Source organism: Amphiprion ocellaris, chromosome 1 (assembly GCF_022539595.1).
Source record: "Amphiprion ocellaris isolate individual 3 ecotype Okinawa chromosome 1, ASM2253959v1, whole genome shotgun sequence".
In the NCBI taxonomy this organism is placed as follows: Eukaryota; Metazoa; Chordata; class Actinopteri; family Pomacentridae; genus Amphiprion; species Amphiprion ocellaris.
This window is the reverse complement of record NC_072766.1, coordinates 42,208,694-42,225,191: the sequence shown is the minus strand read 5'-3', so window position 1 is coordinate 42,225,191 and position 16,498 is coordinate 42,208,694. Positions and strand designations below refer to the sequence as shown.

The following is a 16,498-nucleotide window of genomic DNA, read 5'->3' as shown; positions in this document are numbered from 1 at the left end:
AAGTGTTTTTTTATGTTAGAATTTAAACAAAAGTGTACAAAATTATCTATTATTATTATTATTATTATTATTAATAATAATAATAATAATAATAATAATATTTAATTAATAATAATAATAATAATAATAATAATAATAATAATAATAATAATAATAATTCATTCATTTATTAATTTATTATATTTTAATATTATTTCTATTTGCCTTTTTATTTTTGGCGTTTGTTGTGCTTAGGAAGCAAACAGCTTCTGATCACTTCTCTGACATTCTAAAGTCAGCTTCTATGAGTTAGTGTTTAAATAAATGTTATTTTCCTTAAACGTCAGTTTTAATCTAACAGGTCTATTTAGAGCGTTTGTTTGGGGACTATTTTCTGCGGCAGATGAATCCAGAGAACAGCAGCAGCAACAAATGACAACAACAGTAAATTCAACAACAGCGACTCTGCAGCAAATTGCACAGGATTAGTTGGAAAGAAAAAAAACATTTAGAGGAAAAAAAAACACGTTAGACGTCACAGGTTTGATTTTAAGACATTCAGAGTTTCGAAACGATCTGTAAGGAAGGAAAGAAACGCATGAAGAGAAGGGAAAAGCATTCAGTTATTGTGGAGGAGGTTCATCCTCAGGGGAGAAAACACAGAGGAGAGGTTCATCCTGCAGAGACACAAACACAGACAGCAGGAATAATCAGCAGGAATCAGCAGGAATCATCAGGAATAATCAGCAGGAATCAGCAGGAATAATCAGCAGGAATAATCATAAGGAATAATCAGCAGGAATCAGCAGGAATAATCAGGAATAATCAGCAGGAATCAGCAGGAATCATCGTCAGGAATCCTGGTTATTTTCCTCCACATGCAGCTTCCTGAGGCTCCACGTCTATCATGCTTCATTATTTCACTGTCTACCATCAGGTTCAGTTTCAGGGTGAGCATTAAAATCTGTTTCAGGCATCGAGCAGCAGGATTGGCTGGGAGGTGATGATGTCATCGTGTACCTCTGTAGCAAGGCTCCAGGTGGTAGCTGTAGCGCCGGTCGATGCAATAAACTCCTGAAGAAACACGAGAAAGAAACGTTATCGACAGAAACATTAATTCAACTAAGTCTTATTCTTCAGTTTTTACGCTGCCCAGTTCCTTTGTTTGACATGAGTCCTAATCTAGCTAATTATTCATTTAACTTATTATCATTTTTACTATTTATCTTATTTGACTGCTCTGCCTTGTTTATTATTATTTTTATTTATTATTACTAGATGCCCCCCGTTGAATCGCCACCTTATCCCGGTGGACGGTTTGGGGGAATCCTGGAGAGGGGTTGATAAGATAAGATAAGATAAAGTTCTTTATTTCTCCCCACTCCAGGGGAAATTTACATTGTTACAGCAGTTTTATTTACAATATATACAAGGGTGGCAAAATTTTTAACAGAAAAAATAAAAATAAAAATAAAGTTTAAAAGTGCAAAGATGTGCAGTGCAAGAATGTCTGTGCAAATTTTATGGTTTGGGGTGGTAATGATATAGTCCAGTTGGACTCTCTCCTTTTATGGAGTTGCCCAGGGTGAGAGGCACTGGGCAGGTTTGGGGAAACTCGCGAGCCCCCAGCTGAGCGGCACTTTGTTGGAGTTCTCCCTGGAGAACGAGAAGGTCGCCTCTCTAAGACTTTGTGTTGCAGAGGGAAAACTCTGACTGTTGTTTGTGCTTATGGACAGAACAGCAGTTCAGAGTATTCGGCCTTCTTGGAGTCTCTGGGTGGTTCCTGGAAGGGGTACCACCTGGGAACTCCATAGTTCTCCTGGGGGACTTTAAAGCCCATTTGGGCAACGATGGAAAAACTTCAAGGGTGGTGATTGGGAGGAACGGCCCAATCTGAACCTGAGTGATGTTCTGTTATTGGACTTCTGTACTAGTCATAGACTGTCCATAACAAACACCATGTTAGAGCATAAGGTTCCTCATAAGTGTACCTGGTACCAGAACACCTTAGACCAAAGGTCGATGATGGACTTCACAGTCGTATCATCAGACCTGTGGCCATCTGTCTCGGACACTCAGGTAAAGAGAGGAGCAGAGCTGTCAACTGATCACCACCTGGTGGTGAGTTGGATCCAAAGACTGCTGGACAGACCTGGTAAGCCCAAACGTGTAGTAAGGGTGAACTGGGAACATCTGGTAGAGGACCCTGTCCATGGGGTTTTCAAGTCCCACCTCTGGAAGAGTTTCTCCTGCATCTCAGGGGAGGTTGGGGACATGGAGTCTGAGTGGTCCATGTTCAAAGCCTCCATTGCAGAAGCAGCTGTTAGGAGCTGTGGCCTGAAAGTCACTGGTGCCTGTCGCGGTGGAAACCCAAGAACCTGCTGGTGGACACCAGCGGTGAGGGAAGCCGTCAGGCTGAAGAAGGAGGCCTTTTGGGCCTGGTTGGCTCAGGGGTCTCCTGAAGCAGCTGACAGGTACCGGTCCGCCAAAAGGGCGGCAGCTGTAGAAGCTAAAACTCGGGTGTGGGAGGAGTTCAGGGAGGCTATGGAGAAGGACTTTCAATTGGCCTCAAGGAAGTTCTGGCAAATCGTTCGATGCCTCAGAATGGGAGGCAGGGTTTTACTCAGGCTGTCTACAGTCGGGGTGGAGAACTGTTGACCCTTATTGGGGATACTGTTGGGCAGTGGAAGGAGCACTCTGAGGAACTCCTGAATCTGGTAAACACATCCTCTGTAGAGGAGGCAGAGCCTGAAGACTCGGGGGAATCTACATCCATATCCGTGGCAGAGGACGCCGAGGTAGTTAAGAAGCTCCTCGGTGGCGCCAGGTGTGGACGAGATCCGCCCTGAGATGCTGAAGGCTCTGGACATTGTTGGACTGTCTTGGCTGACACGTCTCTACAATGTTGCGTGGGCATCGGGTACGGTACCTGTGGAGTGGCAGACCAGGGTGGTGGTTCCCATTTTCAAAAGGGGGACCGGAGAGTGTGTTCCAACTACCAGGTATGACACTTCTCAGCCTCCCTGAGAAGTTTACTGTAGGGTGCTGGAAGGGAGGCTCCAACCGATTGTTGAACCTCAGATTCAGGAGGAGCAATGTGGATTCCATTCTGGTCGTGGAACGGTGGATCAGGTCTTTACTCTTGTGGAGCTGCTGAGGGGGTCATGGGAGTTGGACCTGCCAGTCTACATGTGTTTTGTGGATCTGGAGAAGGACTACAACTGTGTCCCCTGAGGGGCTCTGTGGGAGGAACTGAGGGAGTATGGGGAACCGAGGGAGTATGGGGTACTGAGGGAGTATGGGGAACTGAGGGAGTATGGGGTACTGAGGGAGTATGGGGAACTGAGGGAGTATGGGGAACTGAGGGAGTATGGGGAACTGAGGGAGTATGGGGTACCGAGGGAGTATGGGGAACTGAGGGAGTATGGGGAACCGAGGGAGTATGGGGAACCGAGGGAGTATGGGGAACCGAGGGAGTATGGGGTACTGAGGGAGTATGGGGTACCAGGGTCACTGATACGAGCCATTCAGTCCCTGTACAACCAGAGTGAGAGCTGTGTCCACATACTCAGGACAAAGTCAGACTGGTTTCCAGTGGGTTTTGGACTCCTCCAGGGCTGTCCCTTGTCTCCCTGATCCTGTTTGTGGTCTTCATGGACAGAACACCTCAGGATTGTGTCTCTGTTTTTTGCAGATTATGTAACCTGATGAACTTCATCCAGATGTTTTATTCTAACCTGAACACGTTAAACACGTTAAACACTGACCCATGTCGCTGAGGTTACAGTAAGCTCCCCACTCTGGAGCGCTGTTCCTGTGGCGCTTCTTCACCTTCATCTGGGAAAGAAATACGTTTAAAAAAGGGGTGGAAAATACTATATACTGGTAGAAATAATAATGAAAAAAATGGAAAATGACTGAAAAATATGAATAAATACTTTTAGAAAACAGGTCTGAAAAATATAAATCAGACATCCAAAAATCTGCTAAAATATTCATAAACATGTTAATAAAATATTTAAAAAATGGACAATGGCTGAAAAATATTCTATAATAATACAAATTTAAAAAAAAAAAAATCTCCTGAAAACTACAAACTAGTTGTGCAAAGAGTCCATTTATTTTATTTTTGGGATATTTTTCTGCTTATTTGGTTGAAGGAAGGGTTTTATCTAAAGGTACATCTGAGAGTTTATCTGCACAGGAGATGAGGCCGACCTTCATCCTCTAAATAAAACCAGGAGATGTTTCAGACCCACCTTGCTGCTCCTCTGAGATGTTTCTTTAAATAAAAACGTTGATGTTCTGGACCCACCTTGCTGCTCCTCTTGTCCGGTTTGGCGTAATGAGCCGAGTAGCTGCAGGGACCCAGAGTTCTGTAACTGGGGTTGGAGAAGCAGCTGCTGCTGGGAGAAGATTCCTCTGAGGAGAGGAGGCCTGAACGCTGGAGACCTGCTTCATACAACATTCACACCTCTGTAAACACCTGTAAACATCTGTAAACATCTGTAAACACCCAGAAACATCTGTAAACATCTAAAAACATCTGAACACTGGAGACCTGCTTCATACAACATTCACACCTCTGTAAACATCTGTAAACATCCAGAAGCATCTGGAAACATCTGAATGCTGGAGACCTGTTTCCATGCAACATTCACACCTGTAAACATCTGTAAACATCCAGAAACATCTGGAAACATCTGAACATTGGAGACCTGCTTCCATACAACATTCACACCTCTAGAAACATCTGGAAACATGTATAAAGACCCATAAACATCTAGAAACATCTGTATGCAGCTAGAAACATCTGTAGACATCTGAATGCTACAGACCTGCTCTGTACAACATTCAACATTCACAGCTCCTTCAAAAACATCTGTATCCACCTGTAAACATCTATATACATTTGTAAACATCTGTATACATCTGAATACTGGAGACCTGCTCCGACACCACAACATTCACACCTCTGTACATATCTAGAAACATCTGTAAACGTCTGTAAACATCTAGAAACACCTGTAAGTAAACATCTGAGTATTTGTAAACACCTGTAAACAAATAAAGGCTAAGAAACATTTATAAACATCTGTATTTACAGGTTAGACAGCTGATCAAACGTCTGGACGCTGCAGGAGGAAATGTTAAACCATTAAACCAGTGAAACCAGTAAACCCATTAAACCCAGTGGGCCTTCACCTGACAGGGAGTAGTCGGTGGAGTTGATGTGCAGGGCTGGGGTGTAGGTGACGTTGGGAACATGACCTCCCTTCTCCCGCTGCCGGTAGCGGAACCAGACGACCAGACCCAGCATGACCACGATGAGCAGCAGCAGGAAGACGATGCCGAGGACGGCGCCAGCCGACTGGCGCTCCGACACCAGAGCCGGACTGATCTTAGTGTACGGGTTCAGCTCCTCCATCGTCAGGGCCGCTGCAGGGAGAGAAAAAAAAAGGTTCAGATGTTATTAAAAACCCACAGCCACAAACCTTATTAAACAAAACTTTAGATCTGAAAATCCACCCAATAAATGAATGGTTAATATTAATAAAACATCTGAAACATCTCTATAAAACAACAATAAAATGTCACAAAAATAGTCAAAAAAACGAACAGAAAGTCCAAAAACTGTGACTTAAAAAATATTCATAAAATGTCCAAAGTATTTTAATTTAATTATTGTATTAAAATGTTAATCTACAAAAAAAAAAAAAAATATATATATATATATATATATATATATATACAGACATTTATGAGATGTGATTCTGTCTTTTTTTTTTTTTTTTTTTTTAAGTAATTTTTTTGGCCTTTTTCAGCTTTTTTTTATTGATAGGTTAAGTTGAAGAGGCAGACGGGAAAGCAGGGAGAAGAGTGGGGGAAGACATGCAGCAAAGGGCCGCGAACGGGAATCGAACCCAGGCCGTTGTGTCGGGCACCAGCCCCTGTACATGGTTCGCCCGATTAACCCATTGAACTATACGGGCAGCTATATGTGATGCTGTCTTTTAACAGAAAATAAACATTCAGTGTGACAGGAAGGAAACCATGAGTCCGTCTGAGTCTCTGACAAACTCAGCAGGTTTGTTCATCTGAAGTTCTGCTGAATCTTCTCCTTTATTAACCCTCCTGTTGTCCTCATTTACAGGCACCAAAAAATATTGTTTCCTTGTCTGAAAAAAGTGCAAAATTCTGCAAAAAAAATTCCCCAAATTTCTGAAAATTTGCAAAACCTTCAGGAAGAAAACTCCAATAATTCCTTAAATGTTTACCTTAAAAGTTTTATTTTAAAAAAAATCCCCCAAATTTGGTAAGAAAATTCTTGTAAATATTTTCAAAAAATGAGTAAAAATCTTCCAAAAAAATCCTAAAAATATCTAGTTATTCCATATATATCAGTAAAACTTTTAATATTTTCTTTAAGAACATTCACAAAAAAAATCAACCAAAATCCAGGAAATTTCGCTGGATTTTGGTTTATTTTTTTTGTGAATACTCAAACATTTTTTTTAAACATTTCTTTTTTCCACCAAAAAATGTTCAAAAATTTCCCAAAAATGTTGAAAATGTGGAAATCAGAAGTTTCACTGTGAAAATATAATTTTTTTCCCCACATTTTCAAGCTTTAAAACGGGTCAATTTGACCCACAGGACGACACGAGGGTTAAATATCTTCTCTGTTTCCTCACCCTGATCACAGCGGATCCCCTTGAATCCGATGCTGCAGTAACAGGTTCCAGTAACGTAGTCGCAGGTGGCGTTATTCAGACATTCACAGAGCTGCTGGCAGCCGTAGCCGAACGAACCGGCGGGACACTCTGGAGAAAAAACAAAAAATAGAAGATTTAATACATATATGTATATATGTATAAATGTGTGTGTATATATACACACACACACACACACACACACACACACACACACACACACACACACACACATTGACAGAAAATATTATATACTGATAAAAATAATAATAAAAGTTTTAAAAATGTTGAGAAATTGAGAAAAAAAGTGTTGCATTTGTTCTTAAATTCACATCATTTCAGAACATTCACGTTACAACATGAAAGGTCCTACAATGTTGTCATAAAATGTGTGCTAAAGTAAATAAGTGTCCAGATGTTAAACTGGGTCTATGTTTGTATAAATAACAGCTGAACACTCACTGAGCTCACAGCTCGGTCCGATGAATCCGGTTCTGCAGGAACACTGACCGCTGATGTGATCACAGTCGGCTCCGTTCTGACAGCGACACACTTCAGAACACTGAGAACCGAAGAAACCCGTCGGACAACCTGAAGGAGAACAGGCAGAGTTAGAACCCATCAGAGAACCTGCAGGAGAACAATGGGAGTTAGAACCAGTCAGTGTTTCTCTCCTCAGAGATAATCTGTAGAGTCAGATCAGCTGTTCTGGGATCCGTTAATCTGGGATCCGTTAATCTGGTCTGTCAGTGATCAGCAGCTCCGAGGATCAAACCAAATATTAAACCTGAACAGTGAATAAACTCACCTGGTTCAGGTAAATGTGACGTCAGAGCTCCTGATTTAAACTAATATTTGGTCTCTGAGCTGCTGCAGAAAATGATGGAGACTAGTGAGGTTTTTAGGGAACATCTGTGAATTGTACTTTTTTATCAGACTGTTGTAATCGGCCACTAAGAAGCTAAAATTTAAGACACAAGAATATTATTCTTCTTTTCAAAAAAAGTGCAACATAATCTGACAAACATCCTCAACAGTATGTCTTTAATCATTTATAAATGTACTCATAGTGGTGTGATATTTCATACAGTGCTGATGCTCTTATTAATTACATTATATTGTATATATTATTATTATGTATCTGTTATATGTGCTATAGACAAATGAACAATGTCCACTTCATTTAGCATCAGCTTGAAAGCAAAAACACAAAAATATATTATGTTTTTCATATAGTTGTAAATAAATTCAGGCGTCAAGGGGTTAAACTTTACTATTCTCTGAATGTGGGTTACACAGAAAATTCTAAACTTTTATTCTTATAGGAATATTATTTAAAATTAGGAACTCCCTTAAAACAGTTTTTGAGCATTAGAAGAAAATGTTTTCCTGAAAATATTATTCAAACTTACAGGAAAATGTTTCCTGCTTTCTGAGGAAAAGACTTGTGGTGTTTCTGTATTCGGCCACTAGATGGAGCTGCAGGTTTGAACGTTTAAAATCAGGAGGTCTGTGTGTGCGTGTGTGTGTGTGTGTGTGTGTGTGTGTGTGTGTGTGTGTGTGTGTCTGTCTGTGTGTGTGTCTGTGTGTGTGTCTGTGTGTGCGTGTGTGTGTGCGTGTGTGTGTGCGTGTGTGTGTGTGTGCGTGTGTGTGTGTGTGTGTGTGTGTGTGTCTGCGTGTGTCTGTGTGTGTGTCTGTCCTACGTTGTGTACAGTACAGTCCCGTCCATCCAGGGCTGCAGCTACATTCTCCGTCTGCAGCACTGCACTGAGCTCCATTGTGACAGTTACACGTGTGGATGCAGTCTGGACCCCAGGAGCCCTGAGAACACGCTAAGGACAACACGGGTCCAGTCAGAACACGCTAAGGAAAACACGGATCCAGTCAGATCACACTAAGGACAACACAGACACAGTCAGAACTACACATCTGGTCAGACTCACATCCATAATTCATGTGTTCGTAAGGAAGTCCTGATCTGATCCAAGTCATTTAGTATTTAGTTTCTGCCAATACAGAGTTGCAGTCCAACATTTCCTCAATAATACACACTTCAAGTACATTAAAGGTATTAAAACCAGTCTAGAGTATCTGTTGGAATACTGCATTTATACCTCTAGTCTGGTCCTCAATGTTCTGTAGGTGTTCAGGAAGCTTGTAGAAAAACTCTGGTAGAAGGCTAAATGTAGTATCAGAGAGTAAATGTAGTGTTAGAGGATAAATGTAGTATTAGAGGGTAAATGTAGTATCAGAGAGTAAATGTAGTAGTAGAGGGTAAATGTAGTAGTAGACGGTAAATGTAGTATCAGAGGGTAAATGTAGTGTTAGAAGGTAAATGTAGTGTTAGAGGGTAAATGTAGTGTTAGAGGGTAATTGTAATATTAGAGGATACATGTAGTACTAGAAGGTAAATGTAGTGTTAGAGGGTAAATGTAGTGTTAGAGGGTAAATGTAATATTAGAGGATACATGTAGTACTAGAAGGCAAATGTAGTATTAGAGGGTAAATGTAGTGTTAGAGGGTAAATGTAGTATTAGAGGGTAAATGTAGTATTAGAGGATACATGTAATACTAGAAGGTAAATGTAGTATTAGAGGATAGATGTAGTGTTAGAGGGTAAATGTAGTGTTAGAAGGTAAATGTAATATTAGAGAATACATGTAGTACTAGAAAGTAAATGCAGTATTAGAGGGTAAATGTAGTGTTAGAGGTTAAATGTAGTATTAGAGGGTAAATGTAGTATTAGAGGATACATGTAGTACTAGAAGGTAAATGTAGTATTAGAGGATACATGTAGTACTAGAAGGTAAATGTAGTATTAGAGAGTAAATGTAGTGTTAGATGGTAAATGTAGTATCTGAGGGTAAATGTAGTACTAGAGGATAAATGTAGTGTTAGAGGGTAAATGTAGTATTAGAGGGTAAAGTAATATTAGAGAATACATGTAGTACTAGAAGGTAAATGTAGTATTAGAGGGTAAATGTAGTATTAGAGGATACATGTAGTACTAGAAGGTAAATGTAATATTAGAGGGTAAATGTAGTGTTAGATGGTAAATGTAGTATCTGAGGGTAAATGTAGTACTAGAGGATAAATGTAGTGTTAGAGGGTAAATGTAGTGTTAGAGGGTAAATGTAGTTTCTTACGTCTGGAACAGTCGTCTCCGACCCATCCAGGGAAACACTGACAGGAACCATCGATGGGGTTACAGGTTCCGTTGTTGGTGCAGGAACACGACTCGCTGCAGGCTTTACCGAACTTCCCACTGCGACACACTGAAGAGGAACAAACACAACGGTTTCACTGGTTTAGGACGGGTTTTGGACTTATTTTTCAGTTGGTTCTGTCCTGGTCTTGGACATGGTTGTGGTCTGGTTTGGGGTTGGTATACCAGATTTCTGACCTGCTTTTTGACTTGCTTTATGACTGGTTTTGGACTTGATTTTTGCCTGGTTTGGGTTCATTTGGGACTGTTTCCAGACCTGGTTGTAGACTTGGTCTTTTGAAGTACTGTGGACTGGTTTTGTTCTTGGTTTTATACCTGGTCTTTGGCTTGGTTTTGGTCTTGCTCTGAACTCGAAGGTTGATTTGGGACAGTTTTCAGACCTGGTTTAAGACAAGATTTTGAACCAGTTTTGGCTTGGTTTTGGACTTGATTTGTTCTTGGTTTGTGCTGGTTTTGGCTTGGTGTTGGACTGGTTTCATGGACTTGGTTTCTGATGGTTTTTTAATGTGTTTTTAGATTGGTTTTGGACTGGTTTAGGGTTCACTTTGGACTGTTTTCAAGCCTGGTTTTAGACTTGGTTTTAGACCAGTTTTGACTTGGTCTTGGACTGGTTTTATGTTAAGGGCTGTTGTCAGATCTGGTTTTAGACATCATTTAGGACCAGTTTTCTCTTGGTTTTGGACTTTATGTGCTTGGTTTTGTACCGGTTTTGCTTTGGTGTTGGACTGTTTTTTTTCTTGGTTTTACACCTCTTCTTCGGCTTGGGTTTGGTGTGGCTTTGAACTTAGTTTTGGACAAAGTTTGACATGTTTTTAGATTTGTTTGGGACCGGTTTTAGGGTAATTTGGAACTGTTTTCAGAACTAGTTTTAGACTTATTTTTGAACTAGCTTTGACAGTATTTTGGACTGATTTTTGACTTGGTTTTAGGGCTGGTTTTGGGTTGATTCGGAACTGCTTTCAGACCTGGTCTTAGACTTGGTTTCTGACTTGATTTTTTGGAGTGTTTTGGACTGGTTTTGTCCTTGGTTTGGACCTGGACTTTGGCTTGGGTTTGGGATTGCTCATTCGGGACTGTTTTCAGATCTAGTTTTAGACTTTGTTTTAGACTAATGTTTGACTGGTTTGGGGCTCATTTGGGACAGTTGTCAGACCTGGTTTTAGAGGTGGTTTGGAACCAGTTTTGACATGGTTTTGGACTTGATTCGTACTTGATTTTAGGCTGGTCCTTGGCTTGGGTTTGGTGCTGCTTTGAACTTGGTTTTGGAGAAATTTTGACGTCCTTTCAAGTTGGTTTGGGACTGGTTTTAGGCTCATTTGAGACTGTTTTCAGATCTAGTTTTAAACCTGGTTTTGGGCAGATGTTTGACTTGGTTTTAGGACTGGTTTTGGGTTGATTTGTGACTGTTTTCAGACCTAGTTCTAGACTGGGTTTTGGACCAGTATTGAGCTGGTTTCGGACTTGGTTTTTAACTTGGTTTTCTGGACTGACTCCATGAGATGAGAACTCTGAGAGCGTCAGACTCCAGATTGTCCTTCTGTTTATCTACATTTTGGAAAGCTATGTCCTCACGATGCACCCAAACATCCCTGACTTCTTTGTCATTTAAACTATGGAAGTGAAGGATGTTTTCCAGCTAAACTCATGAAACATATCTGGAATAAAGTACTGTGATTGGTGCTGCTGGTATCTCCACACTGAGCTTATCTTCTCTTTTGGTCATCTAACATCACTTTGTGCAGCTTTGAAGCAAACCTGCTGCTCAGACGGGCAGAAATGAATCACTGCTGATTGTTTCTAACCAGATAAGCTCAGAAAACACTAAAAGCGTCTGGAGGAGCTTTATTCTGTTTCCATTGAATCATCTGAGAGAAGCGCTGCTGTAGGATGTAATATTCCTCTTTTTAAACTTCACTAAATGTAGTTACACCAATATAACACGGGTACTGTAGAGATAATATATTAATGTGCTCTGGGCTTTATGATTATTGCTAATTAACATGAGCGGGACACCAGGAGGAAGACTTCAGCTCACATTAGTGGGATTATTACATTAAACTGTTTATTAAAGTTATTCATGAACCTGATGGTAAATATTCTGAGTCTGACCCTGATGCTAATATTTAGATAAATCTGCTCTATATATGTGTAGATATTCATTATTCATACATTATATTACTCTTCTGCTACATCTCCCAGCTGTTGATCTAAATATAATATCTGATGTATTCCTTCCATTAGCTGCAGGAATAAAACCCAGGAGTTTTTTTTTTTTACTGTGAATATGATCCAGTAAACATGGTTAATGAACGCTGCTGCTGCTGTTTGACCGCTAAACTTCAGATCAAAAAGCAGAAACATGATGCAGATAATTAACAGAGCGAGGATTGTTCAGTTTCCCCGGTGATTCTGGTCGTTTTTATCCTCCTTAAACTGAAGTGATGCCACTCAGTCCCTCCACTGAGAAAACTCTGGTCCAGTTTCAAACATCTCAGTGTTTTATTGGCTCAGTTTAACTCACTGTTGGTTCATTGTTAATCTAAAGTCCTGCAGAACAACATGAAGGAGAGACAGAACTCAGAAATGTCTGGAAATCAGACAAAATAAACATTTGTTTGGTTTTTATTTTATAAAAATAATCCAAAATGCCTCAAAATGTGTCCAGACTGACTTATTCTGTCCAAAATTACTTAAAAATTGTCCAAAATGACTCAAAATTTACCTAAAATGAATGAAAAATCAAAAATATGTCCAGAAAGCAGAATTATTTAAAAAAAATTTTACATTTAAGATGAAAATTCAGAAGTACATTATTTATGTTTTTGTTAATTTTACAAAATATTATCTGTTGTTTTTCAACACTATGTATATAAATTATGTATTTTCCTTTCAAATAACAGCAAACATCTGTAAAATAATGACTTTTTTCATATTTAAACAGTAAAAAATATTTCGCAGTCAAACTTTGCAGAAGAATTAATTATAATAAAATATAATAATTTTCAGAATTACAGATCTTTAATGTGGAAGTTATTTGCAGTTTTGGCCTGTTTTCAAGAGTTAATATTAAAACTTATGCCTTTTTTCTGTGAATAATACCAGATATTAATATAATTATTATTTAACGAAACAAGAAAAATATGTAAAATGCTAAATTGCTGAAAAAAAGTAAAGCTAAAAACTGTTTTTTAAAAAATAACTTCACATAATGAATTATAAATGACAACTGAACAAATAAAGATGTCTGAAAATGACACAAAACTAAACAAGACAAAGAAAATAAGACACAAAATAAGAAACATGAGAAAAAATAAGACACAAAATTAGAAAAATGATTTAAAAAATAAGGAAAATAAGACACAAAATAAGAAACATGAGAAAAAATAAGACACAAAATTAGAAAAATGATTTAAAAAATAAGGAAAATAAGACACAAAATAAGAAGAATGAGAAAAAATAAGACACAAAATAAGAAAAATGATTTAAAAAATAAGGAAAATAAGACACAATAAGAAGAATGAGAAAAAATAAGACACAAAATAAGAAAATTATTTTAAAAAAATAAGGAAAATAAGACACAAATAATAAGAATGAGAAAAAATAAGACACAAAATAAGAAAAATGATTTTAAAAAATAAGGAAAATAATACATAAAATAAGAAAAATGATTTAAAAAATAAGAAAAATAACATAAGAAAAATAAGAAGAAAAATTATAAAAAATGCAAAAAATAAGACACAAAATAAGAAAAATGAGGAAAAAATAAGAAAAACAAGACACAAAATGAGAAAAAAATAAGACAAGAAAAATTAGAAAAAAAAATAAGACACAAAATAACAGAAATAAGAAAAATATCTCAAAGAAACACAAAATACCACAAATGAGACAGAAAATGAGAACTGAGACACGAAACAACATAAAGGAGACTAAACTGTCTCTTAGAGTTTATTGAGACTGTGAAAGTGGAAACAGTTAAACATTTGTGTTAATTCAAAGATGACAAAGAGACAAAACTGCCACAAGGAGACCAGAAACAACACAAACAAGACACAAAACGATAAAAGAATGAGACAAAAATATCATTTCTGCTGTTTTTATGTGTTTTCTATGATTTTTAGGATGAGTTTCATTTTATGTCTGTGATTTAAATAAAAAAGAGGTTAAAGAATTTAGGTTTTAATGATTTGTCTTTGCTTCCTAAGACTAAAACTGGTTCTTTATATTTGTATTCTGGTGTATTTTCTGCATATAGAGCTGAAGCTAGAACTGTAATCTCCATATGCAGATCAGAAGCGTTCCACTTGAACAAGCGTCTGATTTCTTCATTAGAGCAGTAAAATAAAAGCCTTCTAGTTCCTGTTAATGGTCGCTGACGGTCAATAACATCGTTAGCGGACCTCGGATTCTTCAGGACGGGTTTCTGGAGCTGCTCTGATGTAGGACAGGCCACCAGCTTCATGTTTAATGATGATGAATATTTCACAGCAGCGTCTCTATTTAAAGTCGGCTGGCAGCGGACCTTCACCGGAGAATTAACACCTGTTTAACCTGAAATACCGATGAGGGAGAAAAAAGGGACAGAAGCAGCTCAAGGTTGGAGTTTTTTCATCATCACCTCCGATTCTGCTGAAACACGAAGTTCAAGGACTTCAGTTTGAGTCTGAACTTAATGAGAGACATCAGGGTTTTATTAATAAAGTTAAAGAACAGGAGGAGACGGAGAAGAAGTCAAGAGGCTGAGAGTTCAGTTAGATTCTGTTCCACATATTAGAGATGTAGAATATCTGTGGTATATGGGGTATACCGGGGATATGAACTGATGTAAGATGACACAAAATATGACAAAAACAAGACACAAAATTACCTAAAATGATGAAAACAAGACACAAAATGATAAAAACAAGACATAAAATACGACAAAAACGAGACACGAAATTACTTAAAATAATGAAAACAAGACAGAATGATAAAAATGAGATACAAAAGGACAAAAATGAGACACAAAATGACATTAAATGATAAAAAGACAAAATGATAACAGACACAAAATGACAAAATGATAAAAACAAAACACAAAATGACACAAAATGATAAAAAGACAAAATGATAACAGTTAGACATAAAATGACAAAATGATAAAAACAAGACATAAAATGACATAAAATGATAAAAATAAGGGACAAATTGAGAAAAACAAGACACATAATGACATAAAATTATAAAAATAATACAAAAAACGACACAAAATGACACAAACAAGACACAAAATGACATTAAATGAGCGAAATGAGACACATGATAAAAAATGAGACAAAAATGACAAAAATGAGATACAAAATTAGAAAAACAAGACACAAACAAGATACACAATGCTAAAAACAAGACAAAATAAGAGTAGAGAGGAAAAGTCTGTAGAAGATTTCAAAATGTACCTATTTATAATCAAAATGACAAAAAAATGTCAAAAATGAAAAAACTTAAATCAAAAATGACCAGAAAAAAAGAAAAATTGTCTGAAATTACATGAACTCACATAAACGGAATCAAAAATGGTCTAAAATGGCATAAACTCGTCCAGAACGGCTGAAAAATATATTCAAAATGCCTCAAAAATTGAGGAAAATGATCATGTAAATGCAGCATGGCTCAGAAACAGTGAACAGAGGAGCAGCTTGTTGGAGATACATTCAGCATGGTGAAACATGAGACTCAAAAATGGAGTAAAAATGGTTCTAAATAACTAAAATAGTCTATAATAACTCAAAAATTTACATTTTGAACACATTTTGAATCATTTTAAACTAGTTTCAAGTACTTTGGCATCATTTTTTATGTATTTTGAAGAAGTTTTGAATCATTTTGTGTTACTTTACTGAGAGGAAAATCAAAGCTACTGGATAAATAAAATTAAAAATAAAAAGATTTTTTTCCAGGTTTCCTTCATTCTAACTGTATCATTCTAGACATCTCTGAGTTCTTCATGTTGTTCTGTTTAGAGCTGCAGGAGTTTAGATTAAAATTAACCACAGTGAGTTAAAATGCATCAGGAAGACAACAAACCACCCAGAAGCTGCTGCTGGAGTTCAGAGGGTTAAAGTCTTTATCTTTCTCTGAGGTAACCTTCGTCATCATGTCATGGACTTGAAGGCTGCAGATTGATGGAAACCCTAAATTACAACCTCAGAGCAGCGACTTTGACAGACGGCCGTTTATCAGGCAGGAGGATCGAATGCTTCGCTTCTAAACGACGTCTCTTTGGAAGGTGAAACAAATACAGGACGATAATTCTACCAAACGGGCAGCTTTGATTGAAACATCAGTCAGGACGATACAAGAACATTTCAAGTGCCTGAAGATCTCCTGGAGTCCAGTTAAATCCATCATTAAGAAATGGAAGGAAGATGGAACATGACTAAGCATCATGATTAAAGCATGGCGGTGGCGGTATCATGATGTGAAGCACGTGGTGGCAGCATCGTGATTAAAGCATGGTGGAAGAATGAGGTAAAACTTCAGCGTCTAGATGTTCAGACTGATTAAACCACAGGATCAATGCTGGAACTACAATTAAAGCTGCAAC

At 37.9% G+C, this 16,498-nt stretch overlaps 1 protein-coding gene across 3 annotated transcripts in view; it reads right to left on the bottom strand.

Moving 5' to 3' along the window:
• LOC111567996 (multiple epidermal growth factor-like domains protein 11) overlaps positions 1-16,498 on the bottom strand; it is a 174,304-nt gene that overhangs the window by 3,534 nt on the left and 154,272 nt on the right. The window contains exons 17-24 of one of the 3 annotated variants that reach the window (XM_055012030.1): positions 9,839-9,967; positions 8,396-8,524; positions 7,155-7,283; positions 6,675-6,803; positions 5,185-5,418; positions 4,295-4,434; positions 3,747-3,816; positions 1,000-1,053 (exon numbers count right to left, since the gene is read on the bottom strand). In XM_055012030.1, the coding sequence (XP_054868005.1) occupies positions 1,000-1,053; positions 3,747-3,816; positions 4,295-4,434; positions 5,185-5,418; positions 6,675-6,803; positions 7,155-7,283; positions 8,396-8,524; positions 9,839-9,967 (1,014 nt within the window). The remainder of the gene's footprint in view (positions 1-999; positions 1,054-3,746; positions 3,817-4,294; positions 4,435-5,184; positions 5,419-6,674; positions 6,804-7,154; positions 7,284-8,395; positions 8,525-9,838; positions 9,968-16,498) is intronic. The other 2 variants (XM_055012035.1, XM_055012037.1) reach the window with 2 other exon arrangements.